General features: G+C 48.6%; 4 protein-coding genes across 8 annotated transcripts; 3 read left to right on the top strand and 1 right to left on the bottom strand.

Moving 5' to 3' along the window:
- Positions 1-2,087: 2,087 nt before the first annotated feature.
- Positions 2,088-3,248, top strand: LOC133151910 (lecithin retinol acyltransferase-like). The gene is made up of 2 exons (XM_061275324.1): positions 2,088-2,663; positions 2,923-3,248. Exons 1-2 carry the CDS (start codon positions 2,091-2,093, stop codon positions 3,073-3,075), a joined length of 726 nt encoding a protein of 241 aa, XP_061131308.1. The 5' UTR covers positions 2,088-2,090; the 3' UTR covers positions 3,076-3,248.
- Positions 3,249-4,146: 898 nt separating this feature from the next.
- On the top strand, positions 4,147-5,134 carry LOC133151888 (lecithin retinol acyltransferase-like). The gene is made up of 2 exons (XM_061275288.1): positions 4,147-4,641; positions 4,880-5,134. The coding sequence occupies exons 1-2, from the start codon at positions 4,150-4,152 to the stop codon at positions 5,033-5,035; spliced, it is 648 nt and encodes a 215-aa protein (XP_061131272.1). The 5' UTR covers positions 4,147-4,149; the 3' UTR covers positions 5,036-5,134.
- A 2,761-nt stretch (positions 5,135-7,895) lies between these two features.
- On the top strand, positions 7,896-9,514 carry LOC133151044 (neuropeptide Y receptor type 2-like). Its single transcript, XM_061273779.1, has 3 exons — positions 7,896-7,923; positions 8,232-8,989; positions 9,182-9,514. The coding sequence occupies exons 1-3, from the start codon at positions 7,896-7,898 to the stop codon at positions 9,512-9,514; spliced, it is 1,119 nt and encodes a 372-aa protein (XP_061129763.1).
- A 53-nt stretch (positions 9,515-9,567) lies between these two features.
- LOC133151894 (uncharacterized) lies at positions 9,568-16,967 on the bottom strand. Of its 5 annotated transcripts, XM_061275297.1 has the most exons (22): positions 16,398-16,959; positions 15,337-15,368; positions 15,058-15,149; positions 14,728-14,995; positions 14,482-14,652; positions 14,288-14,407; positions 14,107-14,217; positions 13,702-13,737; positions 13,507-13,641; positions 13,298-13,441; positions 13,085-13,216; positions 12,864-13,018; positions 12,304-12,427; positions 12,178-12,235; positions 12,042-12,108; positions 11,842-11,975; positions 11,493-11,767; positions 11,277-11,431; positions 11,063-11,206; positions 10,644-10,732; positions 10,399-10,570; positions 9,568-10,334 (listed from the first exon to the last, which is right to left on the bottom strand). In XM_061275297.1, the coding sequence occupies exons 5-22, from the start codon at positions 14,588-14,590 to the stop codon at positions 10,170-10,172; spliced, it is 2,325 nt and encodes a 774-aa protein (XP_061131281.1). In that variant the 5' UTR covers positions 14,591-14,652; positions 14,728-14,995; positions 15,058-15,149; positions 15,337-15,368; positions 16,398-16,959; the 3' UTR covers positions 9,568-10,169. The 5 variants fall into 5 exon arrangements, with proteins under 5 accessions (XP_061131281.1, XP_061131277.1, XP_061131276.1 ...); XM_061275293.1 differs by lacking the exons at positions 15,058-15,149; positions 15,337-15,368 and having other exon boundaries at positions 11,493-11,666; positions 11,724-11,767; positions 14,728-14,760; positions 16,398-16,965; XM_061275292.1 differs by lacking the exons at positions 15,058-15,149; positions 15,337-15,368 and having other exon boundaries at positions 14,728-14,760; positions 16,398-16,967.
- Between the last annotated feature and the right edge of the window lie 691 nt (positions 16,968-17,658).

The following is a 17,658-nucleotide window of genomic DNA, read 5'->3' as shown; positions in this document are numbered from 1 at the left end:
AAACACCGCTGAACTTGAAGTGAACCGGCCTCGTTGTGAGCCCGCAGCAGATGGAAAGCGTCTCGCTCCGTGCCAGGGTGCCTTTGCTAACTTTTGGCTGAACCTGGGAGCTCCCAGGCCGCACGCCTCCACTGTTGACTCAAGAGTGAGTGAGGCCAAAACACGGCGCCGACTCATTCACTTTGGGTCAACGATGTTCCCGGCAGCGGAGAACATTTGTTGAGAACCTCAACATGCCAATTGAACACAGCGACCTAAATGTCATCAGAATTCAAATTCTGAATCAAAACTTGTCTAAAGTCGCCAAGTCTAATGACAACAATAATAATCCATAAATGGTTTTGCGGATTGCCGAGTTTATAGCCGGGGCACGCTGATTGCGAACTACTTTTCTTAAGTCTCCCGCTCGGGCCAAGCTGGGCAAAGGTCGACCCGTGCGGCCAACTTCGGGTTCAAGCGTCGGTCGTAGACTCTAAGCTAAACTAGGCTAAGCTAAGTCTGATCAGCTGAAAGTGGCGTGATGGATGCAGAAAAAAAAACCTCTTTCACACTTTGCCTGGTTAAAAAATGGCTTGACGTTAAGGCTAACTTCAAACTTTGACACAGTATGCTCGAGGCAGGGGGGGTCGCTGCCCCACTCATTAAAATCTTGCTCGACACCAAGACTCAACCACTGAATCAACTAGCCGACAAAAATGACTCCTCCAAATTACGGGTCGCTGACCCCCGTGGGAGCTGGCTACCATGTGGGGGTCAACAAGCACTGAGCAGAGCCCCGTCGTTGCTTTTGTGGCTCAAATGACGAGCGTGTCGTACAACCCTCAACAGGATTGGGCTAATCTGGACAAAAGGAATGTTTTCCCGGCGTTGGGAAAAGCGCGGCTTGGATCCATCCTCCTCCCCACTCCCCTCCTCATCCTCATCCGCTTTCTCATTGCCATTCTGGTCTGTTCCTCTTGGAAGCACCAGTTTGCGCTTCTCTGCTTTCAATCTGGGAGGGGGGGCACGGGGGGGGGGGAAACTTTTTGCAAACAGTTTTTACGAGATTAGATTTAAGGTTATGGTTGCAGGGTGGAGGTTATGTTTGGGTTGAGTTAGAGGTTAAGGTTTGGTGGGTTGTGGTTCGAATTATGACCCACATTGGGTCAATATGAACCAACTCAACCTTTTGGGTTTTTCATTTAACCTCAAATTGGGTCAAACGTTTTGATCTGATTATGATTATGGGTTGGCATTTTGTGCTCAGCGTATCTTGGAGTAAGTAGCGCACAATCGATCCATTTAGCGCAATTGTGACAGAAGATCAACAGATGAAAGTATTTTTGTCCACGTTTTTCTAATTTGCAAAGGCCATCAAACGAGAAGACGTGATCCTTTTCGAGTGAGGAATGCAATGTGACCCCGTGTAAACATAAAAGCGCCTTGAGTGAGTGCAGATGTGCAAGACTGTGTGTGAACTCTTCCATCACGTCCGCGGAAATATAGCTACGTCCAGAATAACGTGATCGATTACGTTGACGGTCGCATTGAACACTTCCAGACGAATTTGCCTTCAATTTCAAATGTATTTATAGAAAGTAGGCTAAAACACACACACATGGGCCACATTATGGGATGCAATGCTAGTCTTACTTTAGTATGCTTGTTTGAATGTGTTTGTCTGAATGTATAGAATGTAAAATTTCACATTATTAACTCCCAAACGGCTAAAAGGTGAACATTATTGTACACTTGAATGGCAGTTTTTAAAAACATTGCAGTCTCCTCTTCCATTTTCTTTTTTTGCGTAATTACAACCATGCAACCTCTCACAATAGAATATGCCAGAATTTTTCTGCACCCCTTTTTTTAAATTTATTTACTGGCAAGAGGGGATGGCATTTTTGCAAGAATCAACCCAAACGTGACTTTTATGCTTTAATCTTATTTTTGTGCATGCATGCATGTGCTGCTAATTCCCCAACAAACAAACAAAGCACACACACGTGATGAAAAGCGTCTTGGTGGGCTGGAAATGCGAAAGGGGGGCTACCCCTCCTCGTTCCTAATAAAAGGAGCTCATCAGAAGCAAGGCGAGCGAGTGTGTCACCATGATCAACTTATTCGCCTTCCTTGTGGAGAAACTCTCCCTCCTCTGCAAGCTCAAAGTGCTGGTTTTCGGCTCTACGCATGCGCAAGAGCGTCCCACCCAGCTCCGGGGAGCTTCATCCGCACCTTCGCCGCCTCATCCGCCTCTCCAGCGGGGCGACCTCCTCGAGGTACCCCGCACGCTTTTCACTCACTTCGGAGTCTACCTGGGCGACGACCGGGTGGCTCACCTCATCCCGGACATCCTACCGGCGCTCACCGACGACCAACGCCGTCTGGCCACGGTGGTGACCAACGGGCGGCTGATCATCGGGTGTTTGTGCCGGCGCGCCACGGTGCGTGTGGACACCCTGGAGGACTTTGCGTACGGCTCCCGAGTACTGGTCAACCGGGCGGATGGAAGCGGGCTGGTGGTCGGGGCGGCGAAGGGGGCCAAGGCGCTCCCCGCAGAGGAGGTGGCCCGCCGGGCAGAGGCGCTGCTGGGCAGCTTCCCCTACAGCCTGCTGTGGAACAACTGCGAGCACTTCGTCACGCACTGCAGATACGGACGCGCCGCCAGCCGACAGACTGAACAGGTAGTTTACCTGTTCGGGCCACCCCTTCATTTTTTTTTTGTTCTTCTCAAAATTTGTTATCTCTCTTGGTTTTGCATCTGCTAATACATCTATTTGAGGGGTTGGGACGGGATTAAAATTGGATTTCCAAATCAGTCAGCCCTACAAGGAACTGAGTTGGAGCGGCAGTTCAAAGTAGTGCTTTGTCGCCCTCTTGTGGTACGAAATAGTAACATTCTATTTTGAAACGCATTTCTGTTTTTTTTTTGTTCCCCTCTAGTTTTGCGAGTGCATAAAATCGGCGATCAGAGACCGACGCAGCATCCTGGTGACGACAATTCTGGGAATCATCTTCATGTTCTTTGGCGGCATGGCCACCTCAACTACATTACCCACAATTCTTATCCCCTTCACTCTGTGGATGGCTGGTTAATTAATTCCCGTAGAGTGACTCTTAAACCATGTTTAAAGTTAACCACGTGCCTTAGAAGTGTTAACGTGTTCTTTTCTGCCTGTAATGATAATAACTGGCTTATTTCATTCAAGTGTTTTTTTTTTTTAGTTGTGTAAAAATGTGTAAATAATAAAACATGTTATTTTTATGGATCAACGCATTACTGCATTTCAATGAACATCAGTTACAGTATGTTAAGACTTCAAGCGACCTCACCAATTATCATTATTATTATTTTTTAAATTAAAGGCATTTATCCAAAAGACAATATCAGCATAAACAAACATGAACATCGCCATTTTTGCTCCAGCACACCCACAACCCTGAATATCAGCAACGTCGTTTAGTTAATATCAAAAGCAATTTAGTCGTCAATAAACTTAATGGAATTAAAAAAAAAAAAAAGAAAAAGAGAGAGTCTTTCTGGATGACTGAAAGTTGCTGAGTCATGTTGGCAAGAGTTCAACAACCAAAGCGGTTTATCAATTGGCCAACAAATGTTGGTTGACCTTTTCTGAATGAGGATTTGTTCCTCATGGCTTAATACTATGAAAAATAGTCTCCCTCTTCAAAAGTAAATGTACATTATTTTAGTTTTCTTTCCAAGACAATTTGATCTTCAACAAAAGTAATTTATGTGTTTTTGTAAACATCAAAAATAGTTTAAGGTGTGTTTTAGAAAACTGACAAGTTTAAGTTTTTGCTGGATTGAGTGTAGTTTTTTTCTGATTCGTAAACAACAATTCACAGTTCAACAAACTTAGTGTCAATGTTTTGGTAAGCTACAAAACCCGAATTTACCAACAAAAGCTGTTGATTTTCAGGTGGAGCTTTTTCGGAATGAGGATTTGCGCCTGATGTGGACCCTCGACCTTAATACCCTCCAAATGAATCCCCGATTTCACATTCCAGAGCGACCACTGAGTTCTTAGAGAAAGCTCCTTTCTTTCCAGTCCGGCTGCATGGGCGGTCGGCCAATGGCTAATCTCGACCCAACCCACCTAGCGACCTGATAAAAGCGCCCAGGTGTAGGTTTGCCCTCGCATTCCCATCATGTTCCTCTACCAGCTCCTCAGTTTCTTCTTCACCACCTCCAAGAAGGAGGAGGACCCGGCCTCCGGGTACGACTTGTCCCGGTACAAGAGGGGCGACCTCCTGGAGGTGCCCCGGACCCTCTTCACGCATTTTGGCATCTACCTGGGCGACGGCCGGGTCGCCCACCTCATCCCGGACATTCTCCCCGTCGTCACGCGCGACAAGACGGCCGTGGACAAGATGGTGACCAACAACCGCTTGCTTCTGGGCGTGGTGGCCAAGGCGGCCAGCGTGCGAGTGGACTCGCTGCGGGACTTTGCGTACGGCTCGCCGGTACTGGTGAACCGAATGGACGGCGTGTGCAAGCAGCCGCCGCTGGACGCCGACGAGGTGGCCAGAAGGGCCGAGAAGCTGCTGGGGGCCGTCGCCTACAGCCTGCTGTGGTACAACTGCGAGCACTACGTCATGTACTGCAGATACGGCATGGCTATCAGCTACCAGACCTATCAGGTACTGCAAACGTGTCGGAAGATCTTTTTGAAATTTTAGATATATAAATAAATGGGTATGATTTTATAAAACCATTTAAAAGTCAAAGGTTGTTTATCTGGCCTGGCACCTAGGGCGTAGAAGCATTTGTTGGCGGGGGACAGTGCCCCCACAGCCCCCCCCCCCCATCTAACTTTGTTTCGCCTTCAATCATGATTGCAAAATAAAAACAGTTGCGACTGTTTCTGGTATGTTGCAGTTCTGCACAACGGTGCGCAAGATTGTGTGCAGCCGCACCAGCTCGTACGTCACGGCCCTGTGCGGCGCAGCCGTGCTCCTTTACCTGGGCTGCGCCACGCCCGTCACCCTTTTGGCCACGCTCTTACTGTCCTTCATCATCTGGATGGCAGCCTAGAAAGGCCTCGGCAAAACATCGCCTTCAAATAACAAAGGTTAACATTTTGGACTGGAAAATACATATTGGCAAGTACGTTAATAATAATAATAATTGTAAAAATACTGCAAGTAAATGAATGTTAGAAAAGTACATATTGTAAATAATAATAATTGTAAAAATACTGCAAGTAAATGAATGTTAGAAAAGTACATATTGTAAATAATAATAATTGTAAAAATACTGCAACTAAATGAATGTTAGAAAAGTACATATTGTAAATACATATATTTACATTCATATAGAATATACACATCCAATATTTTCAAGTAAACTTTTAAATATTGCAAGAGGTTAAAATAGAAATATATTTTTACTTTGACCTATATGTGCGCCAATATTTTTGATAAATATGAATGTAGTTTTTATTTTATTTTATATTATGCTGAGTACATAAAATTTTGCGAATGGGCTACCAAAAAGCTAACGTTGGTATTTCAGCCCTACCTGTTGCTTCATTTATTTACTGTAAATGTTCAATGTCTTTTTAAAAACATCTTTATTACTTTATTTTCTTATTACAGTGTTAAAAGATGGTCCAAATAAACACAACCACCTGTTGGTTTAGTGTCTTCGTGGTAGTTGAATTTTTACTGTGTCTAGAAAAAAAAAAAAAACTTTTTTCAGTGAAGGTGATGATTCAAGTTGCAGTGAGCTAGTATATCGAAGACTGTTTGGATGTATGATGTCATGCAAGTTGTTCTGGGACCATTAAAAATGTATTTCCACAAGCTTATCTTGATTTGTTTCTATTAGAAGTTTACACACCCCTTTAAATGGCGACTTATTTTGATGAAAAAATGAAACATCAGAACTTTTTGGGGGGCTATCCAGCAGCTGCCATGCGCTTCTTCTAGAATTTTTTTTCTTCTTAGTAAGCAAGTAACACAGTTCAGCTCATTTTCCCAGATGCATGCGATTGGTTAGCATTCTTGTTTGTTTGTGGTTTTGTTCTCTCGGCGCCAGGCCTCCGAGGATGCCAGGCTGGAAGCTTTCCCACACTTGAGGTGGTGTGAAGGAACGCTGCCCGAAAGAAAATGACAAATGTTCTTGTTTACTGGCAAAATCTCACGTTCACTCTTGTTAAACCACAAAGGGGCACCTCAAAAAGGTCAAAAGGGCAGTTAGTCATCTGTTCATTTATTGTAATAATCTTTTATATTTTTATTATTTATTTTTTTACTTTATTATTATTTCATTTTATTTGTTATTGTTATTCTTATAATATCACATTATTATTTTTTATTTTATTATTATTATATATTTTTTTCATTGCAGCATCAAGGGCAGTTAGTCATCTGTTCATTTATTGTAATAATCTTTTATATTTTTATTATTTATTTTTTTACTTTATTATTATTTCATTTTATTTGTTATTGTTATTCTTATATTATCCTTTTATTATTTTTTATTTTATTATTATTTTTCTTTTATTGCAGCATCAAGAATAACCCAAAGAGAACTACCCTATTTGTACAGGTAATAAAACTTTTGCTTTTTTTAAATTTATTTTAGTATTACATTATTTAATATTTTTATTATTTCATTATCACATTATTGCTTTTTCATTTATTCATTCATATTATTTTATTGCAGCATCAAGAATAACCTGCATAGAACTAGCCTATTCGTACACGTAATGAATCTTTAGTTATTGTTGGCGGCGCCATATTTTTAAATGTTGAGGTAAATATAGTCAGAGGAGAAGATGCTCAGCTAATCCGACGGCCGCCTCCAAATTGCCCAACCCACCCCTGTGGACTTTGATGAGCATTTTTCGATTACCTCGTTAGCATTCAGGGAAAAGTCTCTCGATTAACAGAGACATAAACATGCGCTTTCAATGTACTTGATTTTTTAAATTAAATCGCATTTTAATTGCCATGCTGTAAAAATAAATGTGCTCATTAAGAAGATTTCAAAGATGACTACAAGCCTGCTCATTAACGGCGCGTCACGCAATCTCGGGAAAAGACATTGTTGCGTAATGTCTGGCCATCCATGTATATGTATGAATGTAGGCTAGATACATGCGCACGCACGCACGCACGTACACGCAACACATTTCCGAACAAAACTCTCACGGGTCAGCACACTCGATCGATAATGTGCTTAAAAAAGGTGCCATCATACGAGGGCTAACAAACAACCTGCGGTGTGTTTTTTGGGAAGAGAGGAAGGATGGCACCGATCAATAATCAATCACCCCTATGTCTCATCATGTTCTCTTTGATGGACTGAAATCAATTTGAGAACAGGATGGAGCGGGATGTTTACTTTGACGTTGTACAGGACAGACCAGTTGAGAGCAAAGGAATCAATAAATGAATGAATGGAATAATAAATGGGTGGATGAATTGATGGAAAGGAGTGAGGAATGAATGAGGAGATTAAGTTAAAATGTATTGAAAAAAAAAAAAAGGTGTTTATCCTTTTCATTTTCTTTTATTTTTAATTTTTTTATTTTAGATTCTGATTCTCTGTTTCTGGAAGAGTGACAAGAAGTATCTATTTTTTATTTGTATTCATTTTTTTCTTTGATGCTGATTCCTTGTTCAAGTTCAATTCTATTCTATCAAGCCGCAAAATAATAGTACCGAAACAGTCTTTTTAGAACAAAAGAAATGGACGAAAACAGAAATGATAGCCAATTATGTGAGCGTCTGACCTGCATGCGCATCCTGTGTGACGGCGGCGGCGAGGGGGGGGGGGGCTGAGGGGGGCTGTGACGCGCAGTCGGAGCTCGTCGCATTTCCAGTCGGCTTCTCAGTGGAGACCAAGCTTGCGTCTGCTTTGCGTCTTTCCTTCCCGTCATCTGCACATGGACCTGGAGAGCAAAAGAACTTCACGTCAACTTGCACATTGAGGTAAGCTGAAAAGAAAAAAAAAGAAAAATACGCATGACACATTCTATCTTATTGAAATACCGTAATTTCCGGACTATAAGTTGCGGTTTTTTTTCATAGTTTGGGTGGGGGGGGCGACTTATACTCAGGAGCGACTTATATACATATGTTTTTTTTTCACTTTTTTGGGCGTTTTATGGCTGGTGCGACTTATACTCCGGTGCGACTTATAGTCCGAAACTTACGGTACTCACGTTTACTTTCTACGAATATCTTTAGTTCCAGACTGACGTTATATGTTGCTTCTGCAGGCCACCCGGCTGGCCGATGGGGTCGCCGCAACATGGACGCGGCAAATAAGGCACTGCGGCTGTCGGCACCCGAGTCCTACGCTAACTGCTGTTGGGCCAGCATGGGAACGGTGCCCGTTGAGAACCAGGCGGCCTATCCGGGCCTGGAGGACAGCACCCACCTGCCCTCCGTCCGTGTGGCGCTCATCATGGCGTACGGCATCATCATCGCCCTGGGCGTGGTGGGCAACACCTTAGTGATCCACGTGGTGTTTCGTTTCCGCCGCCTCCGAACCGTCACCAACTTCTTCATCGCCAATCTGGCTCTGGCCGACCTCCTGGTGGCATCGCTCTGCTTACCGTTCACGTTGGCGTACACCCTCCGTGGCGAGTGGGCGTTCGGCCGGGCGCTGTGCTTCGCCCTGCCGTGCGCGCAGGGCGCCGCCGTGCACGTGTCCACCATCACGCTGAACGTTATTGCGGTGGACCGCCTCCGCAGCGTGGCACGTCGCCCGGATGGCGCGCCGCGGATGTCCCGACGGGCGTGCGCCGCTGTGGTGGCAATCACCTGGGTGGTCAGCGTGCTCTTCGCCAGCCCGCTGGCCATCTTCAGAGAGTACGCCACCTTCCACTTGGCGCCCGGCAAGTCCATCCAGGTGTGTGCCGAGAAGTGGCCCGAGGGGAGCGGCAGCGCCCCCTACAGCCTGGCCATGTTGTTGCTGCAGTACGGCCTGCCGTTGGCTGTCAACACAGGAGCCTACGCGTGCATCTGGAGCAAGGTGAGATCATAGTAAGTTTGATGAATGTTGCTTTGCTGTAATCTTGTTGCACAGAGAATTTAAATTTCAATTTCAGGATGGTCCTAAAATGAACTGTAGTGTTGGGACAGAGTCCCGCCTTCAAATAGTGCTTCGGCATACATTATGATAAAAATGCTAATACCTTTACTTTTGTGCGTTCCTCGGAGCTAGCTGAACGCCAGCCGCCTGTCGCGCGCCCACCGCCGCCGCCGTAAGACCACCAAGATGCTGGTGACGGTAGTGGCCGTCTTTGGCGTCAGCTGGCTGCCGCTGCACGCCTTCCAGCTTGCTGTGGACATGGACGGCCGTGTGGTCTACATGGACGACTTCAAGCTGCTCTTCAGCGCCTTCCACGTGGTGGCCATGTGCTCCACCTTCGTCAACCCCATTCTCTATGGCTGGATGAACAGCAACTACAGGAGCGCTTTCCTTGACGTCTGCACGTGCTACAGGCTCTTTAAAAAGATGAACAAAATGGCCCCTGCCCCAGTTTACAAGTTTTAAGATCCTACTTAGCATTAGCATGAAATTAGCTTCATGAATAAAAAAACGGAGGATTTGTCTTTGTAATTTTATTGCACACACTTATAATCATAACATTGGAGTACATCATGGGAAACAAAGGTCAAGGGTCAAACAAAGGGACAAACACTGCTTAGGTTCAAAGCCAAATAGAAGACACTCAAAAACATTTTTTTTTCTTTTTTTTTAGGGGCCATAAGCCCCAGACGGCGGCGGCGGCGGATATATAGATAGATACTTTGATAGATAATTGTAATTCAAAATGTAGAATTCAAAACAGGGCACTCAAAAACATTTTTTTAGGAGCCATAAGCCCCAGACGGTGGCAGTGGATAGATATTTACTTTATATACAGATATATAATTATAATTCAAAAGGTGGAATTCAAAATTGGTGGATAGATACATAGATACATATATAGATATTGTATAACACAAAAGGAATAGCATTTTTTTTTCTAAATTTTTTTGCAGTTGGTTAACTGGATAGCTGCTGTAATTTTTTTTTTTTTTCCCCTCCTCACTCTCCTGAAGCTCAGTAAGTGCTTTGAGGTGTCAAGAAAACATGCACAAACTTAGCTTATCGGGCAGCGCACGGTACGAGACCGCCGCTGTCGTGTTGTCGTAGTTTTTGCGGCTCAGGTGGGCGGCGCCGTCGCCAGGCGGACGACCTTCAGCGACACGTCGCCATGCAGTCGCAGCAGCGTGATGTCTGCCAGTCGGAGGTGGCCCTGGTAGGCGTAGTGCAGCCGGTGGCCCCCGGCCAAAACGCGGAAGACGTGCTGGGCGCAGCTGATGACGATCTGAACGAGAGAGGCAATTAGGCGGGGGGGGGGGCGCTGGCGAGTGCGCGGCATGGAGCGTTACCTTGAAGTCCTCGCCACGTTGCAGGGGGATACGTGCAATATGCAGCTGGTTTAGCTGCTGCTGGTCCGGGTCGCTGTCCAGTTGGGAGCTCAGCACGACGGTTTGGGTCTCGGCGTCCAGCTTGAGCTGCAGGATGGTTTGGTTGTCGGCGTTGAACAAGCTGGCTTGGAAGCTGCGAGCGAGACACACACACACACAGGCGTTGGCGGTTTGCCCAAACGATTGCCTTCTTTACCCCGGTGTACCTCTTGGTCTTTTCGTTGCCCTGCCCTTTGATGGTGATGGTACTTCCCACCTGAAGACCTTTCATCATTTCCAGGACAAGGTCTTGGCACTGCATTGGGCATACGCAAGGGTAAATTGCAATCCACGCATTTGGCCACAAGATCAAGAAGCAAGCGGCGAAAGCGTAGGTGTCAAACTCAAGGCCCGGCCGGGGGCCGAATCAGGCCCGCCATGTCAACTCCCATGATTTTTGTTGAAACCAATTTTGTGTGACTTTTTTTTTTTTTAATGATTTGTATTCATCCTTTTCATAGTAATTTGAACAATAACTATTTCCTATGAAATACGGCCCTCCGAGGGATGCCGCAAGGACAAAGTGGGCCGCGATAAAAATGAGTTTGACAACCCTGGGCTAAAAATGCGTCTGCGTGCCACTCACAGTTCCAGTCGACACCATGGACAAGGCCTTGGAATCGCCGCTTTCCGTCTCGGGCTCTCCAGCGGCGATGGTGTAATGCGCTTTGGGCATCTTGCACACGAAGCGATTGAGCTGCGTGCACAACATCCGCATCCAGCGCCCCGTCTGAAAGACAAAGGGGGGGTGGGTCGGTGGGTGGTAGGTCGTGTGGGTGGCTGCCGGTGCCGGTGCTCACCTGGAAAGCCGCCGCCACGCAGTTGTCGTCCAAGGGGAGCTCGTTGTTGGGCTCTCCGGCAGCCCAGAAGGTCAAGGTCACAGGGCGGCGGTCTGACCACACGAACATGCCGGGAACAGCCAGGTCATTGAGTCCGGTCCACGTGTCGCCGTCATCTGCAGAGGAAGGGCGTGACATCACACCTCCGAACATACCAGGCAAGGCGAGGCAGCGTACCAAAGTACAAAGTCGTCTTCAGCCACTCCTGCTCCACTAGGGAACCCACGGACACCAGCTGGGCGCCAAAAGTCCCGCAGGCGTGCTGAGCCTCGGCCCAGGTCTTCTTGTCCTCAAAAATCTTGTAGCAGAAGCCGGCAAACTCCTCCCACTCAGGTCCCAAGCATCTCATCTCTGCCCATCGGCAGGTGTCACGCACAAGTTTGACGCCACGGCGCTTCGGCGACTCACCTCCGTCGGCAAACGTGAAAGCCAAAGGGCCCTCTTGGTTCAATCTGCGGATCGAAGGCGGCGCTCGCGTTAAGCCGGCGTCTGTCATCAGAGCGCGCGCTGAAAGCGGCCCACTCACTGTTTGGAGAGGATTCCGTTCTGTTGGGATGCTTGGAAGCTCTTCTGCGGCGGCGCTTTCAGCAAGGTGCACTTTCCTCCAGTCTTGTCAGCGATGACGCCGGCGTGGATGGCGGCGGCGCAGATGTGAGACTCCTGCGCTCACGCAAAGCGCCGCGTCAGAGCCCAGGAAGGCCAGTGGCGGGCGGCGCCGTCACGTACCTCTTTGTAGCCCCACGTGCCGTAGACTTGCTGGTCCAACTTGGCGCAACCCGGCGGACAGAAGACCCTGCGGACGACACGGCCGTTGCGAGACTCGCACTTGATTGGAAAGCTCGGACGCGCTGCGACCACTCACGTAGTGGGCAGCTTGTCCAAGGCGACGTTGACGAACTGCTCGTCGCAGCTGATCACATCTGCGGACGCGAGAGTCACGGTTGCTTTAGCTATTTGACGGTGAGCGCGGCGCCGGCAGCTCGCTTACTGTCAAGCGCGCATCCCAAGACGTCAAAGCGGAGGCCGACCATCCATAGGTGATCCAGTGGCAGGATGCGGATGAACTGGGCTAGCATGGGCTCCATCAGGGTCTGAGTCGCTCTGGGGGAAAGCTGGCGAGAAAGACAAGGGTGAGAGAGCGAGACAGACAGACAGACAGAAGAGAGACGGAGAGGAATAGAGAGAGACAGAGAGAGACAGAGAGAGAGGAAGAGAGAGAAAGAGAGCAAGGGAAAGAGAGGCAGGAGAGAGACGGAGCAAGAAAAAGAGAGAAAGAGATATGGAGAGAGGGAGAAAGAAAAAAGGAGAGAGGAAACAGAGAGAAAGAACGAGGGAAAGAGAGCAAGGGAAAGGGAGACAGGAGAGAGACGGAGCGAGAAAGAGACAGGGAGAAAAAGAAATGGAGAAAAACAAGAGGAAAGAGAGAGGAAAGAGAGAGGAAAAAGAGAGGGAGAGAGGGAGAGAAAGAAAAAAGAGAGGAAAAGAGAGGAAAAGAGAGAGAGAGAGAGAGAGAGAGTGGAGCAAGTTGGCTCACGGCTGCCAACTCACCATCTGGGAGTGGTCGGTCCAGTCCTGTCCGTCCAAACTATGGGTCATCTTAAACCTGGACCAGTGCCTGGAGGAGGCCCAAGGACACATCTGGATCTCCATCCCGGTCACTTTTTTCATCTCGCCTAAGTCCACCTCGATCCAGCTGTCTATAGCTGAGGGAAGGAAGGAAGAAGCCAGATTTAGTGTGTGTGTGTGTTGTGTCAGAGTTCTCCACGTACGCTTCAACGGTTTCCAGCAGCTTTTCCCATTGAGGCAAGCCTTGTCGGGGCCGAAGCCGCTCAATGAGGAGGAGGCTCTCAGCTTCAACTTTTTCAGGCTGCCTTGGGTGTTGCCTAAACTGTCAAAACACTCTTTGGACAACCAAAAATGTTATTCAGGGCCTCATGGGCTTACCTGGTTTGGCACACAACAATTCATTTGGAAAAGACTACCGTCCGTTACGCAGGTGTAGACCATCTGGAGGTATTTGGAGACCTCGGGGCAGGGGTCCTCCTTCATGGGCTTGACGAGGCACTGGTGGCAGTTGTCGCACTCTTTCCTGTAGTGAAGGAGGGCACCTTCCACCGTACATTTGGCTGCGAGAGGGCACCAAGTCGACACGTCAGCTAAAGGACGGCCGACAGTGGGCGGGGCCGCCTACCGTCTGAGCCGCGTTGGGCCGAGCAGACGTTGCTGCTCCTCCGTCCGTAGAAGGCCGACTGGATGCGCATGACTCTGTCCTCGGGGCAAATGGCTCGGTTGTCGGCGTTCTCGCATATCTCTTGCTTGAGGAAACCTGTGGGCGGGGCAGGTTAATTAGTTCTGGCGGCCATCTTTGCAAGCGGCAATTTCTTACCGGCGTGAGGCAGCGGAGCTTGTTGCGCTGTCGCCGCTGCAAGGACCAAAGGCAAACGTCAGCACGCCTTCAGATAGAGCAGTGCTTCTCAAATAGTGGGGCGCGCGGTGCTATTCCTGGGGGGGCGCGTGTGACCCTGGGGAACAGGCTTTTTTTTTGGCAGTACTAGAATAAAGTGTAATTGCGCGTTTACTACAGCAGGGGGCAGTGGCGCTCTCATTGTTACTTCTGTCACGTTTGCGACAGTGCAACATTTTACGACTTACAAGACAAGTTAGGATAGTCACGGTGGGGAGGGGGGGCGCGAATAGTTTTCTTCTTGCTAGGGGGGGGCGTAACAGAAAATAATTGAGAAGCACTGAGATAGAGGGTCGCGGCCCGTCGCGTCCCGCCCCGCCCTCCTACCTCTTCTCTTGCAGATGTAGCCTCTCTTGATCTCGCACACGTCAAATTTCCAGTCGCCGTCGTCAATGAGAAAGGAAAGGCAGCGTCCCCCAACTTTGTCGCCATGGTGACCTGCAAGGGGGCCAACAGAGACTAAGCGCCAAGTTCCTGAATGGGAACATGAGCGTGGCTCGCCACAAACCGGCGCGCAGGTGGACGTAGCTGAACGGGGAGCCGTCGGCCCACCGGCCGCCGCTCTCGGCGAAGGGGGCGTCGGCGTCCAGCCACAGCGAGGGAGTGGTGAGCACGGCCTTGCTGTGACCTTTGAATCAAAGTTTCCACATGGTCGCGCCAAAACACAAGTGCAGACATTAAGACACACACACACACACACACCGTGCACAAAGGCCTGCTCGTGAGAGTCCGTGATACTGAGCAGATGGGCATCGTGGCGGTTGCAGTCGTCGCGCGCCTCCTTCCAGCTTTTGAGCTGGTTCCCTCTCATCAGGTAGCAGAAGTCGTTGGCGGGGTTGTCCAGCCACTCCCAGCCGCATTTGTGGCTCCAGGCTGCAAGGCACAAATGGTGAGAATCGCCGCGGATGGCGCACGGGCGGGAACACGTGCCGCCGGCCCCTGACCCACCTGGGAGCGGCGGAGGAGGACTGGTGGACTTGGCTGCAAGGGAGCGCAAATGAGAACGAGCATGGAAACAAAAAGTGTCCGGTGGTGATGGGGGTGGACCCGTTCTGGATCGGGCTCTCCAACCTGGTGAGTTTAAATGCAAGGAGGGTCTGTCCTGGGTTGACAACCGTGATTGGTCTCCTCCGCAGGAATGCGGCCATAAGTTGTGTCATCGAATGTCAGGCAAGGGGCCGAAATGGTCCGACAACACGCCGCTGATCTACAGCAACTGGGATGCCGGTCAAGCCGTAAGGTAAAGTCACATTGTGGAGCGAGCCCTCCCTGGCGTACATATGCAAACGCTCGCCCGACGGTAAGCCGCTCGTCGTCCGTCATGTTGAGGAGAGGAGCGCCGCCCGTCACGTTGTCTTTCCGCACGCAGGCTGCCCGGACGGACAACCGTCAAGTCAAGTCAAGTCAAGTTTATTTGTATAGCCCTAAATCACAAGCAGTCTCAAAGGGCTTCACATAGACAGAAATTGACAATTATTCTCAAAGCATCCCCTGATCTTAAGCTCCCAAAAGGGCAAGGAAAAACTTAAAAACCCCTAGCAGGGGAAAATAAGAAACCTTGAGAAGGGACCACAGATGGAAGGATCCCCCTTTCAGGATCACCAGGTTGAAATGGATGCAGAGAGGGCACAAATGATACAACATGAAAATCAATTAAATAAAAAGTGGATGTCCATGTCATAGCAGAGGGCTGCCGAAGGAGCCCTCAATTGTCCTGGCAGTGTCTTCGAGGAGGTTGAGTTGCAGTTCCCCCATCCTGAATTGGCCCACGAGAATCCAGATAGCCGCTGTCAGCATGGGTGCCACCTAACCACCTCCCCGGCCGGGGAGGGGGGAGGGAGGGGGGAGGGAGGGGGTGGAGGGGGAGAGAAAACAAACTCCAGCCGAATCGGCCACTACAGGTTAGTTAAAGGCCATGTCATAGAAATGTGTCTTTAAACGTGTCTTAAATGTTTCTACTGAGGTAGCAGTCCTGATATCCATTGGTAGGGCATTCCAAAGCTCTGGAGCCCGAATAGAGAATGCTCTAGAGCCTGCAGACATTTTCTTGGCCCTCGGTGTCGCTAAAAGGGTAGCGTTTTGCGAACGAAGGTTACGAGACGGAACATAAGGAACAACTAGGTCGACGAGATATGAAGGCGCTAAGCCATGCAGCGATTTATAGGTTAATAGAAGAACCTTGAAGTCACATCTTAAATGGACCGGGAGCCAATGTAAGTTGGCTAGTATTGGGGTAATGTGATCAAATTTTCTTGTCCGAGACAGCAGCCTTGCAGCGGCATTTTGTACTAACTGTAGACTTTTGATGCGGGACTTAGGAAGACCCGAAAAGAGTACATTACAGTAGTCCAGGCGCGACGTGACGAACGCATGTATGATAGTTTCCGCATCACCAGTCGAGAGGATCGGACGAATCTTTGCAATATTACGAAGGCGAAAAAACGCAATTCTGGTTATATTCTTAATGTGCTTTTGAAAGGAGAGAGTTTGGTCAAATATTACCCCGAGATTAGTTACAGTATCGCTTTGAGTGATAGTACGGTTATCTATAGGTATAGCGGTTTCCTTGAATAAGTGTTGATAACGAGTTGGACCAATTATCAACATCTCAGTTTTACCTGGGTTAAGACGAAGGAAGTTGAGAGACATCCATTGCTTGATCTCCGCAAGGCACTTCTCAAGATTACAACCGTGCTCCAAGAAGGCTGACCGTTTGGCTCTCTCTCCGGTGCAAAGTGAGTGGCTTCTTTCTGCACCTTGGCCGCCCCGTCACAGGTTTCTCCTCAATCTTACTTTGAGCCTTCAGCTTCCGCCTGCGACCCCGGCTACTTGCTCTACGGCCCTTTTTGCTACCGCTACTTCTTGGAGGCCCATAAGTCTTGGCAGGCAGCTGAGGATGACTGCGTCGCACGGGGAGGTCACCTGGCAAGCGTCCACTCGCATGAAGACGGCAAATGGATGCTGGGTGAGCACCAAGGGCCACCATGACGTTTTGGGTGCTCTTCTTGCATTAAAGCTGAGTTCTCCCTCTGCAAGCTCACACAGGCTACAATTCTTGGCTGGGACTGCATAAAACATCAAACAAGTTTGAGTGGACTGACAAAACGTCTTCAGTAAGTAACACACTCACGGCACGTTAAAGTCCCAATGATGGTCACGCACACATCTGGCTGTGGTGAAATTTGTCCTCTGGATTGAACCCATCCCCGTTTGATTTTAATCCATTCCCTGGGGGAGAGGGGAGCAGTGAGCAGCAGCGGTGCCGCCGCGCTCGGGAATCATTTGGTGATCAAAAGCCAAGTGTGAAGAAAAAAGGCTTACAAACTGTTCCGACATGGTGAAGGAAACTGCTTATTTTCAATGTTCACCTTTCAGAAGAAAACTTTGGCCAAATTGCGAGACGATGACAGTAGTAGTAGAATGTTGTCGAGAGTGAGGAAAGCATAAGGGCAACGCGCCACCAATGTCGTCCACAGGACCTCATCTTGTGGCAGCAAGGTCATCCAGATAGCTCTCTCTACGGTGCTATGTCAAACATTGGACTGATCTTTACCAGCAGCAACCCGGGGCGCTACATCTGTCAAAAAGGTGCGCAGGCCGCGCGCCGTCACACCAGCCACCTTTTTGACAGATGTAGTGCCTCGGGTTGTTGCTGCTGCTGGTAAAGATCAGTCCATTGTGTGACATAGCACCGTAGAGACCCCTACCTGGATTACCTTCGTTCCACAAGATGAGGTCCTGTGGACGACATTGGTAACATGCGCTCAGCGCGTTGCCCTTATGCTTTCCTCACTCTCTCGACAACATTCTACTACTACTGTCATCATCTCGCAATTTGGCCAAAGTTTTCTTCTGAAAATAAATAAGCAGTTTCCTTCA

The sequence above is a fragment of the Syngnathus typhle genome, linkage group LG3, assembly GCF_033458585.1.
Source record: "Syngnathus typhle isolate RoL2023-S1 ecotype Sweden linkage group LG3, RoL_Styp_1.0, whole genome shotgun sequence".
Classification (NCBI taxonomy): domain Eukaryota; kingdom Metazoa; phylum Chordata; class Actinopteri; order Syngnathiformes; family Syngnathidae; genus Syngnathus; species Syngnathus typhle.
This window is presented reverse-complemented; position numbering and strand designations above follow the sequence as displayed.

Excerpts from the sequence above, each read along its gene's own strand:
- LOC133151910 (XM_061275324.1), top strand. The coding sequence starts at position 2,091 with ATGATCAACTTATTCGCCTTCCTTGTGGAGAAACTCTCCCTCCTCTGC. Across the intron at positions 2,664-2,922 it reads CCAGCCGACAGACTGAACAG|TTTTGCGAGTGCATAAAATC; the intron begins GTAGTTTACCTG and ends GTTCCCCTCTAG.
- LOC133151888 (XM_061275288.1), top strand. The coding sequence starts at position 4,150 with ATGTTCCTCTACCAGCTCCTCAGTTTCTTCTTCACCACCTCCAAGAAG. Across the intron at positions 4,642-4,879 it reads TCAGCTACCAGACCTATCAG|TTCTGCACAACGGTGCGCAA; the intron begins GTACTGCAAACG and ends GGTATGTTGCAG.
- LOC133151044 (XM_061273779.1), top strand. The coding sequence starts at position 7,896 with ATGGACCTGGAGAGCAAAAGAACTTCAC. Across the intron at positions 7,924-8,231 it reads GGAGAGCAAAAGAACTTCAC|GCCACCCGGCTGGCCGATGG; the intron begins GTCAACTTGCAC and ends TTGCTTCTGCAG. Across the intron at positions 8,990-9,181 it reads ACGCGTGCATCTGGAGCAAG|CTGAACGCCAGCCGCCTGTC; the intron begins GTGAGATCATAG and ends CCTCGGAGCTAG.
- LOC133151894 (XM_061275292.1), bottom strand. The coding sequence starts at position 16,428 with ATGTCTCTCAACTTCCTTCGTCTTAACCCAG. Across the intron at positions 11,768-11,841 it reads AACGGAATCCTCTCCAAACA|ATTGAACCAAGAGGGCCCTT; the intron begins GTGAGTGGGCCG and ends TTCGATCCGCAG. Across the intron at positions 11,207-11,276 it reads GCGTGGCGGCGGCTTTCCAG|ACGGGGCGCTGGATGCGGAT; the intron begins GTGAGCACCGGC and ends TTTGTCTTTCAG.